This window comes from Rhincodon typus, chromosome 25 (genome assembly GCF_021869965.1).
Source record: "Rhincodon typus isolate 14 chromosome 25, sRhiTyp1.1, whole genome shotgun sequence".
Classification (NCBI taxonomy): domain Eukaryota; kingdom Metazoa; phylum Chordata; class Chondrichthyes; order Orectolobiformes; family Rhincodontidae; genus Rhincodon; species Rhincodon typus.
The window spans coordinates 11,883,131-11,903,932 of record NC_063356.1 but is presented as its reverse complement, the minus strand read 5'-3'; the positions used below and the strand labels follow the sequence as shown (position 1 = coordinate 11,903,932).

The 20,802-nt window shown below is 41.0% G+C and overlaps 1 protein-coding gene across 1 annotated transcript in view; it reads left to right on the top strand.

The window, feature by feature from the left end:
* The window catches only part of LOC109934025 (solute carrier family 26 member 9-like), a 112,475-nt gene extending 92,275 nt beyond the window's left edge, over nucleotides 1-20,200 (top strand). The window contains exons 21-23 of the mRNA XM_048611814.1: nucleotides 1,463-1,608; nucleotides 9,147-9,224; nucleotides 18,855-20,200. Of these exons, the coding sequence (XP_048467771.1) occupies nucleotides 1,463-1,608; nucleotides 9,147-9,224; nucleotides 18,855-18,908 (278 nt within the window). The 3' untranslated portion in view covers nucleotides 18,909-20,200. The remainder of the gene's footprint in view (nucleotides 1-1,462; nucleotides 1,609-9,146; nucleotides 9,225-18,854) is intronic.
* The last annotated feature ends 602 nt before the right edge of the window (nucleotides 20,201-20,802 follow it).

Below are 20,802 nucleotides of genomic sequence, written 5' to 3'. Positions count from 1 at the left end.
AAATGGGTTCTCATGACAATGGTAATCATTAGGCTAGCTTTTAGTCAATTGAATTAAATTGCAACAAAAGCCGTGGTCAGACCTGAACCCCTGTCTGCAAAGTAATAGTATGGATTAACTGGATTATTAAGCCAGCAACATTACCACAACATCACCACTTACGTTTATCTAGCTGCAGCTTAAATGTATCACTGCTATTCTCCTCAACTAATCCTTGTGACAGTGATTCCATATTCTAGCCATACTCCATATGAAGAGGTTTCTACTGATTTCCATATCAGATTTATTAGTGACTATTTTATATTTATGACTCACTGAGCTCTCATCTCCTCTCCAAGTTTGAAACATTGACCCTACATCTATCCTTCCTAAAATTATCGGGTCAATCTTCTTTTCATCAGTAAGAGAGTAATCACAGTCTGTTCAATCTTTCAGTGAAAGATCTTTTAATCTGTAAAGCCAGCACAGCATCCTGCCATAATGAACTGAATTCTTCTGATCTAATGGGCTGAACAGTGAAATCAGTAACTGTTGAAGCAACCAGAAAGTTTATATCTGACCTCATTCATTGAGAAGTGGCATTTTTTAAAATCAATGGATATAATCTCAGAAAGCAACATGGCAGTAAGGAGCACAGAAAGGAACAGAATTATGTATACAATGCTCTTCATTAAAATTTCATTCTGTCATATTCGCGCTGGTGTAAAATGGATCTCTTGGTTCCAGGTTCTCCCCTGTACAGGCAAAGGAAGAACAGTAGCAAAAGAAGTTGACTAGATAAGAGCCACAATACCCTATAATTTTACCACTCTGTGAACTTAGGCCTACCTACCTCTCTGATGACTGTTCTGGGAATATTTATCTGTGTTCAAGTTAATTTATCTAAACGCAATCTATTTTCCTGCAGAAGAAGTTAAACTTGACCATTCTTCAAAATTCAAATCAACTGAATTGAAGAATTCACAATTTAAACATGAATTTAGCTCGGTTCCTCTCCATCACAACTGAGCCAGCAACATAGATTCTGTACAGAATGAGGCCATTCCTCCAATCATGCCTGTCCCAGGTCTAATTATTCCTATGACCCTGCGCTATCTCCATAGCTCTGTGAACTGTCTCCCTTAAATAGATCCAATTGATAGTCCAGATTCAGAATCAGATTTCAGGAAATCATCCTGCATGTCCATAGCCAAGATCTGATAGAAATACTTCTCATCAACTCCTTGCCCAGTTAACATTACTTGGCCTGGTGACCTTGTTGATTATTCGTGGAGTGGTGCCTGCCACTGAAAAGAGAACAGTATCACAAAAATGCTACAAGAGTGCATTAAGAAGGAAAAGACAGAAACAGAAGTAGGTTTTCTCAAGGCACGAGACCTTTAAAGAGCAATTCTCATTACTGCTTTCAAAAATTGTCATTATGTCCATTTCTAAGTGCATTTCTCTTATTCTTGTACAAAAGATCAGGTGTATGAGGACATCGAGTCTGGTGGAATGTTTGATGAGGGATGGCTAGAGCGTAGTTGTCTCTTCCTCTCGGTCCATGATGCTGTCCTATACACGTTGGCTAAAATGAGTGAAAACAAACAGGATGCAGCCAAGGAGAAAGTAAGGAATTTTCTTTTAAGAATCCTTATGTACTTAAAATTTGAAAGAATGCTTTGCATCTTGTGCCTCGTTAGAACAGTTATTCATAACAAAACATAACTAATTCACCCCAGCGAGTCATACATTTAGTGGATTCCACTGATGTTCTTCATGCTGTTGAACTGTCCATCTAGTCTTTTCTTCTGCCTTATTTTTCCAAGGGTTGGTCCATGGACTTCCATTGCATTGGTGCACACTTATGGACAAAGTACCACAGTGGTTTGCCATTGTTTCTTGCAGGAATGCTGATCAGGAGGCTTTCCTACTCTTACTGGCTGCCATCAAGTGCATTGGAAAGATTTACAGGGTGAAAATTAACCTGTTTGGCCACGTTCTGAGCAGACTTTCCAAGGGCAACTAGTGCCGGTAGGGTAGCCTGAGCAAGGAGCTTCTGGTCCAGAGTTAGGGACACTACCACTGCACCATGAGGCTTCCTACCTAGTTAAGATTACTGCCTTCAATTCAACAAGTGTTATCACTTATCAATGTCAAACAATTCCAATTGTTTTCCTTAGTAATTTTACTTTTTAAAGCATTTATTTTAAGCAAGGTTTAGCACCTGGAAACACAGAACTAAGAATATTGTAATTTGAGCATCACTGAAAAATAGCACATTTGTTGAAGCTTTTAATCTTGCACTCATCAAGACAATTGGCAAGAAATTGTCCATTTGCCAAAGTGAATGGAAAATAACATTTGTGCTCTATGACAGGAGAGTACTGCTTGCTTGGCAAGTCGAGTCTGATTGGTAAAGATATTGGGAAATGCACCAGTTAATAAGGGCTGACAATTAACTGCTGAGCTTTGTTTAAATTTTAAGAAAGACAAGTTGACTATGATTAGCTAAAACATTGACCTGAGGAATAAACCAGATAATGGCTGTCACTCTCTTTGTTTTTGTGTTTAAGCAGCCACAATCTTCTTTTTTTTTATTTTTTCCATCTTCAAAGAACCCCCAGGGCCCTGCACATTAGATATGTAGCTTCCATCACATGCAAGTATGCCAGTATGCCAGGTGTGCCAGCCCGACTGATAATCCTAATTTATACCCGCATAATCCTTCAGAACTGTACAGAAAGGCACTACATTTCTTCAGGAAAAAAAAATTCTTCAGAATTATGCAGCAAATGTTGTCCAAATGCCAGGTGGAAATGATTAAATTAGGTTGAGGTAAAGATCTGATTTAATACTAGCCCATACTCGAGGGTCTGTATGGCCTAATCCCATGTCAATGATCTGCACTTCCAAGCTGATGGAAGAAAGTAAGAGGAACAGAAATCCACAAGAAACAATGTTTACTTAAATCGACCAAATAACTCTAAAACTAATTTAGAACAACAAGTGTTAGAAATCTGCTGAAAATGTGTTTGCTTTTTAATTAAAATATAACAATGTACATTGAACAAGCACATTAAATAGGAGTCCTAACCTAAAAATTCAACTCATTGAGTACTGTCTGGAATTAATAGCATCAGACTCCAAGGGGAATCAATAAACTTTATTGTGGTGTAAATGGAATTTGACATTTCGACACATTATTCTGGAGTGTACAGCTACTCAAAGTCATTGAAGTTATCTCACCTAATGACACTGAACAAATATTATACAGCTGTGTACCTCACACAGTGTGACAGTGCAGAGTAAACATTACAAGTGGTAGGTGGTTTGAAATCTAGCCCTTTGATTACATCAACAACCTGAACTCAACCACTCAATGTAAAGTGGTAAAGCATTTCTAGATGACGGCACACAAGGGTGGGGAGGGAGCAAATTAAGTTCAAATCAAGTGAGGGAGGCAGGGACCTACAAATGGAGTTAGATAAAATGAATAAATGGGCAGAACAATTTTAACACAAGATATGTACAAAAGGTGCTGAACAGTGTTAAAAATAACTCAGATAACCTACATACTCTTTTGGCAGTATAGTAGCAGCGAACAGTAAGAGACTTGAAGGTGTTGGTAAACTTGATAATTAACATATGGAGCAGCATCAGGCTGATGTACCAGCAAGTTAATACAGATCAGTTAGGATAGGTTCTGTTGAAACTGAACAGCGCCCTGGCCAAAGTCACACTCCAAAGTCATTATCCCTGCCGGCATCAGGAAATTAGTAGCTCATAGGTGGCCTGGGGAAAGGAAACCCAATAGACTATGTATCCAGGACTTTGGCTAATGCAGAGCGTAAATATACCCAGATAAAGAAGGAAAGTTTGGCAGTCATATTTGGACTCAGCAAGCTCCACCAATAACTTTTTGGATGTAAACTTGTATTAATAATGTACCACAAACCTGTGCTAGGTCTACTTAAAGATAACAAAGCACCACTACCCATAGCTTCAAGCTGAATTCAGCTGTGTCAGATATCCTGTTCACTCTGATAGCTGGCTCTGAGGAAGTTGGATCAGCGTTAAGGACTCTCCACGTGTAAACAAAGGGTGACTTGGTGACAGGATATCGGCCTCTGTGGAGTTATTTCAGCAACTGTGATGTTAACTATACAGGAAGGCACTACATTTCTTCAGGAAAAATCAAACTGATAGGAAACGCTAGTGTACAGGTAGTTCTGCTATAACACATGTTTTGTTAATGCAAATTGGCTTTAATGTGATTGATGAATACTGGATGCTGTTTGGATAATGCAAACTTTCTACTGTATAGTATAGAGACTTTGTATAGCACAAGGTCGCACAAGAATGCAACTATCGTGTTATAGGGGAACTACCTGTAACAGCAACTTGTTAGCAACAAATTTAGAACTGTGGTCAGGAAGAGGTGATTTGTACAATGAATAATTAATAAGACATAATTCAACTTCCAGCATCAGTAGGGGAGGTGGCAGTTCAGTTATCAACCGTACTATGAATTTGTGTTCAAGGCGGTCTGATCCAGGAGAAGGCAGTCAAGAACTGTTCAGGTTTAGACTTCAAAGCAACACTATAGTATGTTCATAGTAAATATGGCTGGACACAGTAATCATAGGTAGACCAGGCTCAGATCTTATAGTTATATTTGGTAAGGGCGAATCTATCTTCATCATGTAATCATGTCCATGTGCTCTTAAGACTCTCTCTCATTCTAGATTGTTCTGTCATCTAGAGCAGTGACTAGCATAATGTATTCTACCTCTGCCTACCTTGTGCTTCAATGCTTGGTGATATGCAGCATCACAAGGTTTCTCCAGGATCCTAAAGCCCCTACACACCAGAACGCTAATTCATAAATGTGTTGAACGTTACAATGGCAAGATTGTAAGATAGCATCTTTCTTTAAAGAGAAAGCAGTCAAAGGTGACAGAGCAGCCCCAACTTACGCTTCTAAACTTAACCACTTAATGATGAAAAGACAGAATAACAAAATCCAGTTTGTTTAGCCCAAATGCAATTGTGTCGATTCCCCATTAGTCAGTATTGCACTGTTTTGAGAGAAAGGTATTGGGAACCATATTTTCAAAAGAGTGGTTGGGATCCCAATATTCAAATATTCCAGGTTTTAAATTGATCTTGTTACAAGGAACCAGATGGCCTAACTGGCCAGAGGCCAAAGTTGACACTGAATTATCAAAATCAAGTGCATGCAAGAGGCGTGTGATTCCACCTGGGCACCAGTGAGGAAGGCAGGCAGCCGCCATATTGGAAATTGCTAGTATTTTGCTGAAGAGAGCTAGTAACACCTCAGAGGGCCAGCAGCATTGACAGTAATGAATGATGCAATGCAGTCAAAATGACATCCAAGCATTATCACGGACCATTAAAAGTCTATTCTAAGACGAGGAAAAATATATATTTCATATGGCCTTGTGAGAAACCTGACAGCTGTGTACATTCAGGCACCTGACTGTTCCAGTTCACTCAAATCAAGTTTAGAAATTCTTTTCAGCATCAGATATAGTTCTTATGGCTAAAGGGATTGAGGGATGTGGGGGGAGGGTAGTGAGAGGAACTTTGGCCAGAAGATTTCACCTGCTTTTCTTTACAAAAATACTTTGTGATCTTTGACATCCAGTGAAAATAGTCCTAGTTTATCGTCTGAAATTGCAGAGGCTGCCTTTCAAATGATAGGATAAATAATGGGTCACTGTAATTCATCACAAAATAACGCCTTGTCTTCCTGGAATGTTGCTCCTTCTGTTTGATGTTTGAAGAGCTATATTGTGTACACTCCTACATTTCTGATAATTTATACCTCACTTCTGACCCAGCGACTCTGAGCAGTATCAGCCTTTTATCTGGGAATTGAAGTGATATTTGCCAGATTGTAGTGTCAAGGTTAAACTATATAAAAAACAAAAGAAAACACAGTCTTGGGGAGGGTAAATGTAGGTCGGAGTACTTTATGAAGGTGATTGTAGTATGTTTGATAGAATGAATGTAATATTCTGAATGTAGTCATTGAATTAGGATACAAGGGCTCTGCCAAATAGTGCCTTCACATTGGTCCTGTTCCTAGTCTAAAAAAGCAGACTGATTGTGGCAGCTCTCACGGTCAAAAACGCAAGTCAGCAACACAACAATTTGCATCTGTATGGCACTATTAGAATGGCAACCAAAGCATTTCACAGGAATGTAGAATTGTGGCCACATTCAGGTCAGTCATGTTTTTATTGAATGATGAGCTGACTAGAGGGGCCAAATGGCCTATTCCTGCCTTTAAATGGTCTATTTGTGAGTGCAACTTCTGCAGTGATCACCAGGCCGTCATCTGTCTGCTACGAGACAATTGGAAATTATTCCAAAACAGCTATGTTTTTGAAATAACTCCACAGAGGCCAGTATCCATTCACCAAACCACCCTTTATTTACATGGGCATTATACTTGACACTGGTCTGGCTTCCTCAGAGCCAGCTCTCCAAGTGAGCAGAGCCACTGACTCTTCTGTTTTTATCTGTCAGCCAAGGCTCCCTGATTGAAGCAGATTAACAGCCCTAGTCAGGGAACTCATATTCTATGTCCGTGACACCACCCACGCCCTCCACCTCCTCCAGAACTTCCAATTCCCCGGTCCCCAACACCTCATCTTTACCATGGACGTCCAGTCCCTCTACACCTGCATTCCCCATGCAGATGGCCTTAAGGCCCTCCGCTTCTTCCTGTCCCGCAGGCCCGACCAGTCCCCCTCCACTGATACCCTCATCCGCTTAGCCGAACTCGTCCTCACACTCAACAACTTCTCTTTCAATTCCTCCCACTTCCTACAGACAAAGGGGGTAGCCATGGGTACCCGCATGGGCCCAAGCTACGCCTGCCTCTTTGTAGGTTACGTGGAACAATCCCTCTTCCGTACCTACACCAGCCCTAAACCCCACCTCTTCCTCCGTTACATTGATGACTGTATCGGCGCCGCCTCGTGCTCCCACGAGGAGCTCGAACAGTTCATACACTTCACTAACACCTTCCACCCCAACCTTAAGTTTACCTGGACCATCTCTAACACCTCTCTCCCCTTCCTGGACCTCTCTGTCTCCATATCGGGCAACCACCTAGAAACCGATATTCATTTCAAGCCCACCGACTCCCACAGCTACCTAGAATACTCCTCCTCCCACCCACCTTCCTGCAAAAATGCTATCCCCTATTCCCAATTCCTTTGCCTCCGCCGCATCTGCTCCCAGGATGAGGCATTCCACTCCCGTACATCTCAGTTGTCCTCGTTTTTCAAGGACCGTAACTTCCCCTCCTCGGTGGTCGAGAACGCCCTCAACCGTGTCTCCCACATCTCCCGCACCTCATCCCTCACACCCCGTCCACGCAATAAGAACCAAAAAAGAATCCCCCTTGTCCTCACGTACCACCCCACCAACCTCCGGATCCAACGCATCATCCTCCGACACTTCCGCCATCTGCAATCCGACCCCACCACCAAAGACATCTTTCCCTCCCCACCTTTATCTGCTTTCCGGAGGGACAACTCTCTCCGTGACTCCCTTGTCCGCTCCACACTCCCCTCCAGCTCCACCACACCCGGCACTTTTCCCTGCAACCGCAGGAAGTGCTACACCTGCCCCCATACCTCCACCCTCGTCCCCATCCCAGGCCCCAAGAAGACTTTCCACATCAAGCAGATGTTCACCTGCACATCTGCCAATGTGGTATACTGCATCCGCTGTACCCGGTGTGGCTTCCTCTACATCGGGGAAACCAAGCAGAGACTCGGGGACCGCTTTGCAGAACACCTACGCTCGGTTCGCAACAAACAACTGCACCTCCCAGTCGCGAACCATTTCAACTCCCCCTCCCATTCCTCAGACGACATGTCCATCCTGGGCCTCCTGCAGTGCCACAACGATGCCACCCGAAGGTTGCAGGAACAGCAACTCATATTCCGCTTGGGAACCCTGCAGCCCAATGGTATCAATGTGGATTTCACAAGTTTCAAAATCTCCCCTCCCCCTACCGCATCCCAAAACCAGTCCAGCTCGTCCCTGCCTCCCTAACCTGTTCTTCCTCCCACCTATCCCCTCCTCCCACCTCAAGCCACACCTCCATCTCCTACCGACCAACCTCATCCCGCCCCCTTGACCTGTCCGTCCTCCTTGGACTGACCTATCCCCTTCCTAACTCCCTACCTACACTCACCTTTACTGGCTCCATCCCCGCCTCTTCGACCTGTTTGTTTCCTCTCCACCTATCCTCTCCTCTATCCCTCTTCTATCCGCCTCCCACTCTCTCCCTATTTATTTCAAAACCCCCTTCCCCTCCCCCTTTTCTGATGAAGGGTCTAGGCCCGAAACGTCAGCCTCTCTGCTCCTATGATGCTGCTTGGCCTGCTGTGTTCATCCAGCCCTGCACCTTGTTGTCTCATATTCTATGAGGTCTACCTGGCTGACCTTGTTACAATCACTAGAATTATTGTAGGGGAAACGGTGACGTCATGTTAACATCAATGAAGTAGTAATTGAGAAGGCCAAGGATAATGCTTTAAGGGAATGGGTTCAAATCCCCTGTGGCAACTGATTAAAAAATTAAACTCAGTTAATAAAGCCCTGAACTATAAGGCTAGCTTATTGTCAGGAAAAACCCAATTGGTTCACTAATTCCCCTTAGGAAAGGATAACTACCTGGTCTAGTCTACATGTGACTCCAGACCAACGATAATATGAATGACTCCTATCTGCTCTCTGAAATGGCCAAGCAAGTGACTCAGTTCAAGAGTAGTTAGGATGGGCAAGGACACACACATTTGATCAAAGAATAAAGGAAAAAATAATACAGTATAGTGTCAAGCAGAGTCATTATACAATATAGCCCAGCTAATCTGCTGACTGCTGGTGTAGCTGCTTTAACTAAATGGTTAATAGTTCTGATAAGGGTGACTGGGCTTAAAATGTTAACTCTGCTTTCTCTCCACAAGTGCCACCAGATCAGCTGAGTTTCTCCACCAATTTCTATTTTTGTTTCAGATCTTCAGTATTGGCAGCGCTTTGTTTTATTTTAACTAAATGATTAGTCTTAACATTTCACTTAGATAATTTAAAAGTTATTCCCATTGTTTATTCTCTAGGTTTCTGATGCAGCAGCTGTCTATGTTAATGAAGACATGTCAAGTGATGAAAATGATGATGATGTGGATTTAGAACAGGTAAGCAGTGTTAAAGCCAAGTGATTTACCAATCAAACATTATCAATGTTTTCTTCCCCTATGAAGCTGATCTGATTTTCACCAGTGGCTTGTTTAGAACTGGTAGAGCATAGTCTCAACTTAGTGGAGTTCTTTTGAGAAGGAAGATACCACTTTGAATATGGTCATATGGCAAATTTAGGAGAGGTCAAGTGCCCTTTGACAGAGATGAGGCCCCCTTTCGGAAATGTAATTTCCCTTATGGGTTGTTAAAAATAGACATTATTATGGCTAACAAATAGGTAAACTCATTGTCACTGTAAAGCACATTGTTACTGTCAAAGGGATCTGTCAAGGCATTTAAATCTCCTGTCCTTTAAATATTTGAAAAAAAACTTTCTGCAGTATTGAAAAAAAAGTCAGTGCTTGTATTGATTCTGTCAATTGATGTACACCTGAGAGTTATCCCTACAAGATTACTGTTGCGAAAATTAATTTATTCTCAGATTGGGTCCCAACGTAGTTAATTGCTGAATTGATATGGAGGTGCAAGTCAATGGGTTGGCATGATATGGCCTAGGAGCTCTAAAGAGACCGTATGGGTTTGATGGAGCCATCGGTACTAAATTGACATAGGGGTTATAAAGGCCATGTTGGATGTGTGATACATAGGTTGGCATGAAGGGTCATGGAGATTGGGTATGCATGCGATGCCATGGGTTAGCATGGACGAGAGTGAATAGGGCGTGCAATGGATGATGGTTGATGGTTTGTTTTGTGATTTAGTTTAAGTGTTGGACCACTGCATCTGCCTTTTACATGGCCCACCTCCACAGCTGGTGGCCTCTCAACTCTTTTCAGGGGTGGTAGCCATGTCTCCCATAAAACCCAGTCCCCTCCCTAGAACCAAAATTCAAACTTGCAAAGCATTGTTTCCTGGATCAGGTCTCCAGAGGCAGGAATTGTCTAGGAGCTCCACTCTAACATAGAGTGAAAATTCTGCCCTTAATACCTGCAACTCTCAGTGGAGATATGTGGATCCCTCAAGAAGTCACCTTTAGTCATACCACAGCCCTGACCCCAAATTCCATTGCAAAAGGCAGAACATTTCAGGATGAACAGATCAGTTTTACCAATGGCAGGACTACACACAGAAACAGGCCATTTATGCAATTACATAGCGCATTTGCTAATTAAATTACATCCTTTGACTTTCACTGCCTCTTCCTTGGTCACCACATCTCCTCTCTCTCTTCACTCCATTAATGAGCAAATTACACTTGTTATGTTTAATACCTTGAGATACGCAGAGATGACACAGCAGTTTTTTTATGTCTAAACAGGAAACTTATTTACGTGCTTTAAAAATATTTGCTTTATCATGATTGTTTTAGTTTCTATTTCCCTGTAACCCACACCCAGGCTTTACTAATAGCACACAGAACATAGAAGAGTCAACAGACACACACAATCAAACACCAAACAATAGAACAGTGTAATGGTCACACACCCTCAAAGCTGGCCCTTCCCTCTTAGCACTTTAATATGACTTCACAAATCTCCCAGAACATTCTCAGGTGTTTGTGGTCCCTGGTATGAGGTCAACTAGTCTTTCTGGTACAATCATATATGCTTTGCTGTGAGAGCACCACCCCCAACCCTGCCATTGTGACACATAACAAATGATCCCATAAACACATATAAAACCAGGAGTGTCGGATAGATGTTATAACATTGACAAACACTGCAGTGTTGAATTGTTCTGCGTTCGAATGTGTCAGTTTGTTTACAGCTGATGCTCACTGTGCTCAATGCTAAAGCTGGGTAGGGACTCGGAGTAAAATAAACAAAGCTGTGGAAATATCTGGAGTCTGAAGCTGAAAGATCCAGTAGTCATTTTTAAATAAAGCACTTCTAAATAAAACCTGCTGCACACTTAGAAGCTAACTTATCACTTTTGCATAGATGGTAAACATAAAATAGACGATGGGCTAGAAATTTTTCTTGGACAAGAGCATGAACTGAGCAGTGTCTGATAAATTAACCATTCTATGCGATACCAGATACACGGATCCATTGCAGCCACTGCCCAAGATGAGTCCCTCCTACTAATTAGCCAACCACACTGTTTTAATGCTAAATGTTTAACAAAGATGTTTGAATTCTTCTTTTTGGAACATCTAGTATCACATGAAGTACTACACGAGCTTCAGCACTCGATCATTTTCGCTGTGGCTCTTAGAAGTCACAGGCCGGTAGCCTCTGGCTGAATTTCAGGTTTTAATTCACTCACAGAGTCCAATTTGTTGAGCTTTGTGCAAAGTGGGAAGATTATCAAACAGGCAAATCTCAAACCCGAGCCCAGGTCCTCATAAGGAAAAGGAGTTTTTCTGGCCTTTCCAGCTCAACTATCAATACCTGAGCCAAACTCTGAGTGGGAGAGATTCGTTCAAACAGCACGGCTTCTAGTGATGAAAAGCAGCATTTGGGTCACAACAAGCGGCATTGCTGACCCCAGGAAATTAATGAAAACTTGTATAGCATTAAACAGATGCATCTTTTTCCCACAATATCTTAAAGAGATCATGTCCCATTCATTTCAGAAGACATGTTTCCTAGATTAAACACTAATACCTGGGCTGTCCCTACCAGCGACATCCAATGGGAGGGAAAAATTAACCCATGAGTCTTCAATATCATTCTCTCCAAACTACAAAATGTGTTAACAAAGCGAGGAGCTGGAGGAACACAGCAGGCCAGGCAGCATCAGAGGAGCAGGAAAGCTGACGTTTCGGGTCAGGACCCTTCTTCTGAAGAAGCCTGCTGTGTTCCTCCAGCTCCAGACTGTGTTATCTCAGACTCCAGCATCGGCAGTTCTTACTATCTCTACAAAATGTGTTGATTTGTTTTCCAAGTTACTAAGTTAGGATTTCTTTATACTTGTCAACACTTGGTGCAGATTTTAAAAAGCTATGTTTGCTGCTACCACGCCTGCACATACTGCACATATGGTCACAAAACCTGTGGCATCGCTGCAGGCAAATACTGTTTGTATCAAAGAGCAGGACCATCTGTCATATTGAGCAATGAGTATGTAACAACAGTTTTGTGCTGGATGACTCGGTGAGTCCACTGAGCCAACTTATCAGACTATTCCATTGGAATCCATTTGTTTACATAAATCTGTCTGGAAAAGAACCTTAGAATAGTTACAGTCTGGAAGGAAGCCATTCTGCCTGTGTGTACATACATGCCAGCTCTCTGTAAGTGATACTCAGCTAGATCCACCGCCCCTGATGTTTCACCCCAGGCCTGTAAAATTGTTTTCTATTCTGATAATTATCCAATTCCTTTCTAAAAAAAACACAATTAACTAGCTTGACCAGACTGTCAGACAGTACAATTGAAAACGTTAATGCACTTTGTTCTAGTTGTCTGTTCCAAGTGCTTCCCACCTTCATAATAAAACAAAGCTTGTGCAATTCTTACTTTCTTTTATCTGCCTGGGGTGCCTGGCACTGTGTTCCGAGTTTTTAAAAAAGATTTAAACAGAAAGCACCCTTTCTGTTCTCACTCCCTCAATCCCCTCAGCCTATATGGTCCATTATGTCAACCCACTGTACTCACTCCCATTGCCCATTATACACCCATGACAATCTAGTTATCTCTCATTACCCCTCATACCCTACCTACCCACAATCATCCCCCCGGCCCCCATTCCAACTCATACACCCCACCCATCTTCCTTTGCCCTTCCCTCTTTATGCTAATACCTGTTATCTGGCCTGGGCATGAATCAGAAGGCATTCTGTCAGAAAGTAAATTTATTGGCCTACTGATGATGCCACTATTAAGGAAAAACACATTCTCATCAAATTTAAACCACCCAATGCATTGAAATTGTGTTCAAAAGATGTGCAAAGTAGGTAGATTGGTCATGCTAAATTGCCCATAGAGTCCAGGGATGTTTAAGTTAGGTGGGTTAGACATAGGAAATGCAGGGATAGAGGAATGGGTCTGGGTGCGATGGTCTTCAGAGAGGCGGTGTGGACTTTGTTGGGCCGAATGGCCTGTTTCCACACTGTAGGGATTCTATTATTCTAATCCCTTATGAAAATTAAAATTTCCCTTGAGTGTAAAATAACTTATGTCACCAGTATTTCCATTATGTAAACAGTTAGACGAGCTATTGTGGTAGCGTCCCTACCTCTGGATTTGGAATCCTGGGTTCAGGTCGTACCTGTTCCAAAGGTGTATAATAACATCTCTGAAAATGTTGTTTAGAAAAATAGATTAAAGTTTTTAAAAATTTTAAATAGTTGGAGCATCCAGCAAAATGCTCATTTGATAGCCGCGCCATGGTAAAATGACAAATTGAGAAATATGTCATGCAGCACAAATCCTACAATGGCTTATGTAAACAGTCACTCTAAAATACCTAGCTCTAGTTTTTACTTTAACTCCCCAGAGTGTGGAGCGTTCACTCATGTCTTTGGCAATGCTAATGAGTTTTTGCACTTTTTATACCACTTCACGATCCCAAAAGGAAGCCTTACCTCCATAAAACGGGCTTTATCTTCAACAGGGTGTCACAGAACCAAATCCAGAGGGCTCCAAAAGAAGGGAAATATAAAACATGGTGCTCATTCCCTTATGCAAACTTGATTTTTACTTCCACCAACATAACTTTTCCCCCTTGACCTAAAGAGCCAATTAATTGAGTATCCACAAGTGTGCATGCAGACAGGAGAAAAGACATAGTTCTATTTCTTAACATTCTAATTTGCGGACTGCTCTGTTGAGAAAAACACTCGCATTCATTAAAACTCATTTTGACAAATGTTAACAGTCTCAACACATCAACACTTCTAGATGTTTCTTGACAAATCTCAGTAGGCTGGAGAGTTCCAAGGAGTTTATATACCTTTTAAACACAAAATTCTCCACAATTAACAATCTTAAAGGACAACTGATTCTCCCACCCCTCCACTAAAGATCCCTAACCCCATGGTCAAGGTGTCCTAGGACCATATTCACAGGGTACTTTAGCTTTCCAAAGGAATACATTGGTTATCAGAAGGAAACACAGTGAGAACAGACTTGTCCTTACCTAGTCTAGTCACCACATTCCAGATACCTGGGATTGACAAATTTGATTTCAGTGGAGACAGTCATTTAAATGGCCCACATGAGTCATAGACTGACCTGATATGACTCCCATGAAAATACAAGATGCGGGGTTCAAAGGCGGGAATTGGGATTGGCATTTTTGACGCAACGCAGATGCTTTCTGTCGTGGCAAAAATCTGGCTTCAGTGTTTTTTCTTTAAAAGTGAGAAAACATTCAGGTAGTCAGTCTTTTCTCATGCATCCACTTTGAAAGTTCTTCAATAAATCACGTGCCCCTTCTCTACATCTACTCCAAGAACCGAATATCCTATGAGATGCAGTATAAAAGTATAACACTCTGGTAGGTGCACGTACAAGATTAGCAGAACACATTAAGTGCAAATGAAATTTTTCAATGGAGTTTTTTGGGGTAGGTCTTGGCTATCCACAAGTCCTGATTCTCAGGACAAGTAAGGGTGAGACATTAGAGAAAACGGAAGTTGAGAACTAACTGAGAGAATTCTTGTTTTTTAAGATCAATTTTTATGTGTGAAATCTTATCATAACAAATTCCACCAAGATCAACAATGGTAATTAATATAAAACATTGATATAAGGTCTATCCTAATTCTGCCCCAAGTAGTAACAGCTTAAAATGTTTAATGTAGAGCAGTTGCAAATCGAGTTAAGACATTAGTAGTTTAATTGCTTCTCTGTACCATTGGTCGTGCAATGATTAAGACAGCTACATTAACGTAAGACATGACCTTTTATTAGTTAAATACTTAAACCCATTAGTGGCAACTATGAAGTTATTTAGAGATTTCTATCTGAATTGCAGCTAGCCTATAATTTTTCTTCATCATACCACAATTCTTTACTGATTATTCTGAAACTGTGGGACCACCTAGTGGTGGTAGTAAGCACATTGTTTAAAAATCAATGTCATTTTCCTATGGAGCTCATTTTAATTTAAAACCAAAAGACCATAAGAAATAGGAACAGGAGTAGACTATTCAGCTGTTTGGGCCTGCTCCACCATTTGTGGCTGCTTTCACACTCCTCATGCCCACTTTGCTGCCTTTTCATCATAAGCCCTGTTTCCGCCACTGATCAAGAGTCCATCTATCTCAGCCTTAAACATACATAAGGACTCTGCCCGACGAATCTCCATAGCAATGAGTTCAAAAGACGCACAACACTCAGAGAAGAAATTCCTCCTCATCTCAGTCTTAAGCTGATTAATTCTGAGACTATGCCCTCTGGTCCTAGACTCTCCCATGAGGTGAAACAGCCTCTCAGCATATAACCTGTCAATAACTTTAAAAATGCAGAACCCAAAATATTTCATATACAACAAATGAAATCCTTAAAATGTGAAAACATCTGATAGATATGAAAGTGCATAAACCTTGTTTAATAACTCATCTGAAAGATAACATATCATAGAACCTTGATGTGTCAATCATTGTAGGTTTTGAACCTTTAAGCTATTGGCTCAGATATTTGAAAATGGAACCAGGCTTATCATTAATACATAAATGTTATTTTATTTCCCTTGTGATGCTTGCTGTTCATTTTATGCAACTTTGTTTTCTCTATTCCTAATGATAAATAATATTCCTGAGTTGCTATGGTAGGCAGATAGCCAATGTTAATACAGCTTCAACACTGACTGTTGAGAGCTGTGCAGATTGACTCACTGTTGATTTCTGCTACTCTCTCTCCAGAAGTGCTTCAAATATTGGGTTTCTCACTTGGTACAACCCCCTTTTCCAAGTCAGAAATTAGGAGCTCATCCCAGTACTCATGGACATATTCTCGCTAACACCTCAGTGCCGCAGTTAGAGGTGCCATCTTCTGGATGAGGCTGTGAACCAAGGACCAAATTAATCATTCAGATAGGCCTAGAAGATGCTATGCTATTTGTAAAAGAGAATAATGATCATCCAGTGCCCTTTCAACATTCCTCTCTCAACCAGCTGCATCAAAAAGAGATTAAATGATCATTTATCCCATTTAATGTTTGAAAGTCCTTGCTAATAGACTGCATTATTTACCTATATAACAGCCAAGACTATGCTTCAAAAGTTTGGCTGTGAAGTACTTTGGGGCAGATTGAAAGCAGAATAGGTGCTATGTAAATGCAAGTTCTTTCTTTCTCAACTACCTGAAGGCAGTATGCTGCAATTCTAAAATCACCAGATGAGAATTCATGTCCTGGCATCACATGATCAATGCATTCGTTCATCAATATACAATGCATAGACCTCACTCTCAATTGCTATCAAGATTCTAAACTGGGCAATAGCCCTAGTGGTATTATTGCTTGACTATTAATCCAGAAACTCAACTAATATTCCAGGATCCAGAGTTTGAATCCTGCAACGACAGATGGTGGAATTTGAATTCAATTAAAAAATAGTCTGGAATTAATGGCCATGAAACCATTTTCAATTGTCATAAAAACCCAGCTGTTTACTGATGCCCTTCAGGCAAGGAAGTCTGCCATCTTACCTGGTCTGGCCTACATGTGACTCCAGACCCACAGCAATGTGGTTGACTCTCAACTGCCTTCTGGGCAATCAGGGATAGGCAATAAATGCTGGCCTAGTCAGTGACGTCCACATCCTGTGAATAAAAAAAATTAATTTGCCCAAGACTATTATTAATCAGCTATCTTCAGTAAACTTAACGTTATTAAATTATCTTATTCCAATGACAAAGACATTTTGTTTTTGTTCAGAAAGTCAGACAAAGAGCCAGCGTCACACTAACGAACACCAAGTTCATTAATAGGACAGAAAACAGCAATCAGGATGTAGTGAAACAATACCAAGCTTCAGTTTTCAAAGCTTGCAGGCTGCTTGAGCAAGGGAAATATCACAGATGAATAAAGTTTTACAGACTAGGTGTCTAGGGAATAAGTTAGTCGTGTTATTTCTCAGCTCAAGTTGAAGGTTTTTGGTGAAAGCGAAGGGAACACTTTCTCCTTGATGCGGTAGTATCAACATGAATCATTTTCAAATTAGGTTTGGAATAGTTAAGTGAAATCATTATCCCACAAAGCGAAAGTCTGTTGTGCTGAATCTTTAAGAGAGTCTATCAGTCATTTCCATTGTACTGCCTTTTCCCAAGACATTCCTGAATTTTTTAAGATATTTAGCTCAGTTGTTTAAAGGCAATATGGAAGCTATATCCCTCCACCACTGCTACTGATGGCCCGTCACTCTCTGTAAAAGAAAATTCTCTTCCCTTCTTATTATTTTGGTAGTAATCATAAATTTCTAGTTAACGATTGTTGTTTCACTGGTCAATGGAAGTATTTTTTATCCCATTAGAGCTACCTATACCTCTGTCAGATCCTCTTTTAAATGTCTCTGATGAAAAGTCCAGTTTTTCTATTCTTTTGTCATAACAAAAGTTCTCCTATTCCTGAAATTAGCCTGGTAATTCTTCTGTCTCCAGAAACTTCCTCCAAGTGGATACAGTATTCTAATTGTCTCATAATCTGATGATTTGCATAGATTTATTACAGCTCTTTACTTCAAAGAATTCTACAGTGTAGAAGAAGGCCATTCAACCCATCAAATCTACACCAACCCTCCGAAAAGCATCCCATCCAGAACCACCCCTTATGCTATCCTTGTAACCCTGCTGTTTCCATGGCTAATCCACCTAGCCTGCACATCCCTGGATACAGTGGGCAATTTAGTATGGCCAATCCACCTAATCTGCACATCTTTGGACTGTAGCAGGAAACTGGAGTACCCAGAGGAAATCCATGCAGACATAGGCAGACAGGGGGCGGCACGGTGGCACAGCGGTCAGCACTGCTGCTTCACACTGGGTTCAATTCCACCCTCGGGTGCCTGTCTGTGTGGAGTTTGCATGTTCTCCCCATGTCTGCTTTGGTTTCCTCCGGGTGCTCTGGTTTCCTCTCACTGTCCAAAGATGTGCAGGCTAGGTGAATTAGCCATGCTAAATTGCCCATAGTGTCCAGGAATGTGCAGAGATTAGGTGGGCTATAGGGGGATAGGTTTGGGTGGATACTCTGAGGGTTAGTGTGGTCTTGTTGGGCTGAAGGGCCTGTTTCCACACTGTAGGGATTCTAATATCTATGAACATGCAAACTCCACACCGAAAGTTACCAAGGGTGGAATCAAACCCAGGTCCCTGGCACTGTGAGGCAGCGGTGCTAACCACTGAGCCACTGTGCTGCCCTCTTGGGAACTCTATTTTTTTGTTTATGAAATTCATGATTCCATGTGTATTAGAAATATTTACACAGCCAGTAAATAAGTATTGTTATCAGATGGTGAAGCATTTAAGCAGATGACTGGTAGATATTGCTATCACTACTGGAACAATAATACATTAATAAGTTATATGTTTGGAAAAAAGATTATCACTTTGAATTTAATCTTTTCCTTTACAAAGAAGGGAGTGTAACACAACATATTTTGTGCCTTAGCTAAAAGAAAGATTACACTATTAATGCATATCGTACTTGAAATCTTCACTCTTTTCTTCTTCCTACAGGTCATGTTTGGAACAATGTTTGATCATAGTGTCGGGGATCATACCATTCTGTGAATAAATTCAGAAGTACACAAAATCAAATGCAAGTGATTTGCACTCAAAGCCTCAACAGCTTTCAGAATAAATAACTTGGCAAACGTGTATTGTAAAGTGCTTTGCACTGGCGTCTGATACACTGAGTGATGTGGAAAAGAGCATAACTGTGCAGGCACCAGTTATTATTAAACTGTGCATCTTTTTTCTTGGTTGTAGTATGCTATTGCTTATCTAAAACAATGATACTCGTGTGGAATATCTTGATTTGGCACATGTGAAAGTATGTACTGTTGTACTTTGTCGAAGATATCTTATTCCCAGCTCAGATAGTAGCTCTCCTCTCTGTGACGAGATGCTGAAAGTAGGGGCTCCCACTTTTAATGCTATTTTTTTACAGACATGTTCAGAAAGATGGGAAAAACCCCATCCTGAGGTCACTTGCAACATGAAGTCTTAACCGAAGTGTGCAAGGTGTCAGATAAAGCACTGTGCTGCTCATGGATTAAATGAGATGTAGTGCCATTGCAAGGAAAATGTAAACAGCAGATTCCCAAATGCACTTCCTTACTGCAATAGCAGTCAGTGGGTAGCAATAACCAGTAACCCTGGCTGACATTCTTTCCTTCTTAACCCAAGCGCTGAAACCAGAAGCAGCGCCCTATCTGAAAGCAGCTAATTCCGGACAACTGGGAATTAAATCTGGAGCCTTCCTGGTTTGCATGGATCAGCAATATGGATAGAACCAAAAATCACATTCATTTTTTGAGCCACTTTGAAGAGTATTTAAGGATGTTTGCAGAGAAGCAGCTTAAATACTTTTTGCTTCCACATTAAGCTCAATGCAGAGAAGTAACACAGGGCAATTTATATTTCATGAAGTAATTTAAGCTGTTGGGTTCGGTGAAGCACACTGCATTTTAGAGAATGGTCTATGGTTGAACTAATGTTCATCCTGTGTTCCTTGAACATTATGTGATTGTTACCTTCAGTAAGCCCCACAGTCACTGTCTAACAGTAAAGCAAACTGCTGCCTGTCATTCAGGAAAGCAAGACCCACTCCTGTGCCATTTCCCCACCTTTACTGACACAAGTGCATTTAATGCATGGCTGTGACATCTCAATGTTAGTTATCTTGACAATACAGGAATAGGGTAGGGTTTTTCATCTTCATAATTATGAAGTATATCATTCTCAAAGTAATGAATCAATGTTTTGTTGCACTCCACTGTGAAATAAATGCAATTGTTATTTAACTGATGAACACCAGTGTATGCTAATGATACATAAATAAATGTAATATATTACCAGTATTCTACTTGTTATTCTTTTCATATAAGTGCTCTGAAATAATAATTGAAGGTACTTTGCTTTCTGTTCCCAATTTTTGCATTTTTGGTTTGAGTCATTAAATATTTGCTTAGATATAGAAATGGTTGAATACAACTCGTACATATCCAGCATGGTTTTGGCAGTTGATCTATCTATGCAGTACTTTCAAAAATAACACCGAAGTTCTAAGAGAAAATATACAATGCTTGTCTGTGCCACCTCTCTGTTAAAGTATCTAAAACTAATCCATTCAGCATCTGTGGAGGGAAATTGGAGTTAACACTTCAGATAGAGTGACCACTCAGAGGAAGGCGGGTTCAGAAAAGATATACAAGGATGTTGCCGGGTTTGGAGAGTTTGAACTATTGGGAGAGGCTGTATAGGCAAGTGTTATTTTCCCTGGAGCATTGGAGGCTGAGGAGTGACCTTATAGATGTTGATAAAATCATGAGGGGGATGGATAGGGTAAATAGAAAAGGTCTTTTCCCCAGTGTGGGGGAGTCCAAAACTAGAAGGCGTAGATTTAAGGTGAGAGGGAAACAACTTAAAAGGGAACTAAGGGGCAACATTTTCACACGGAGGG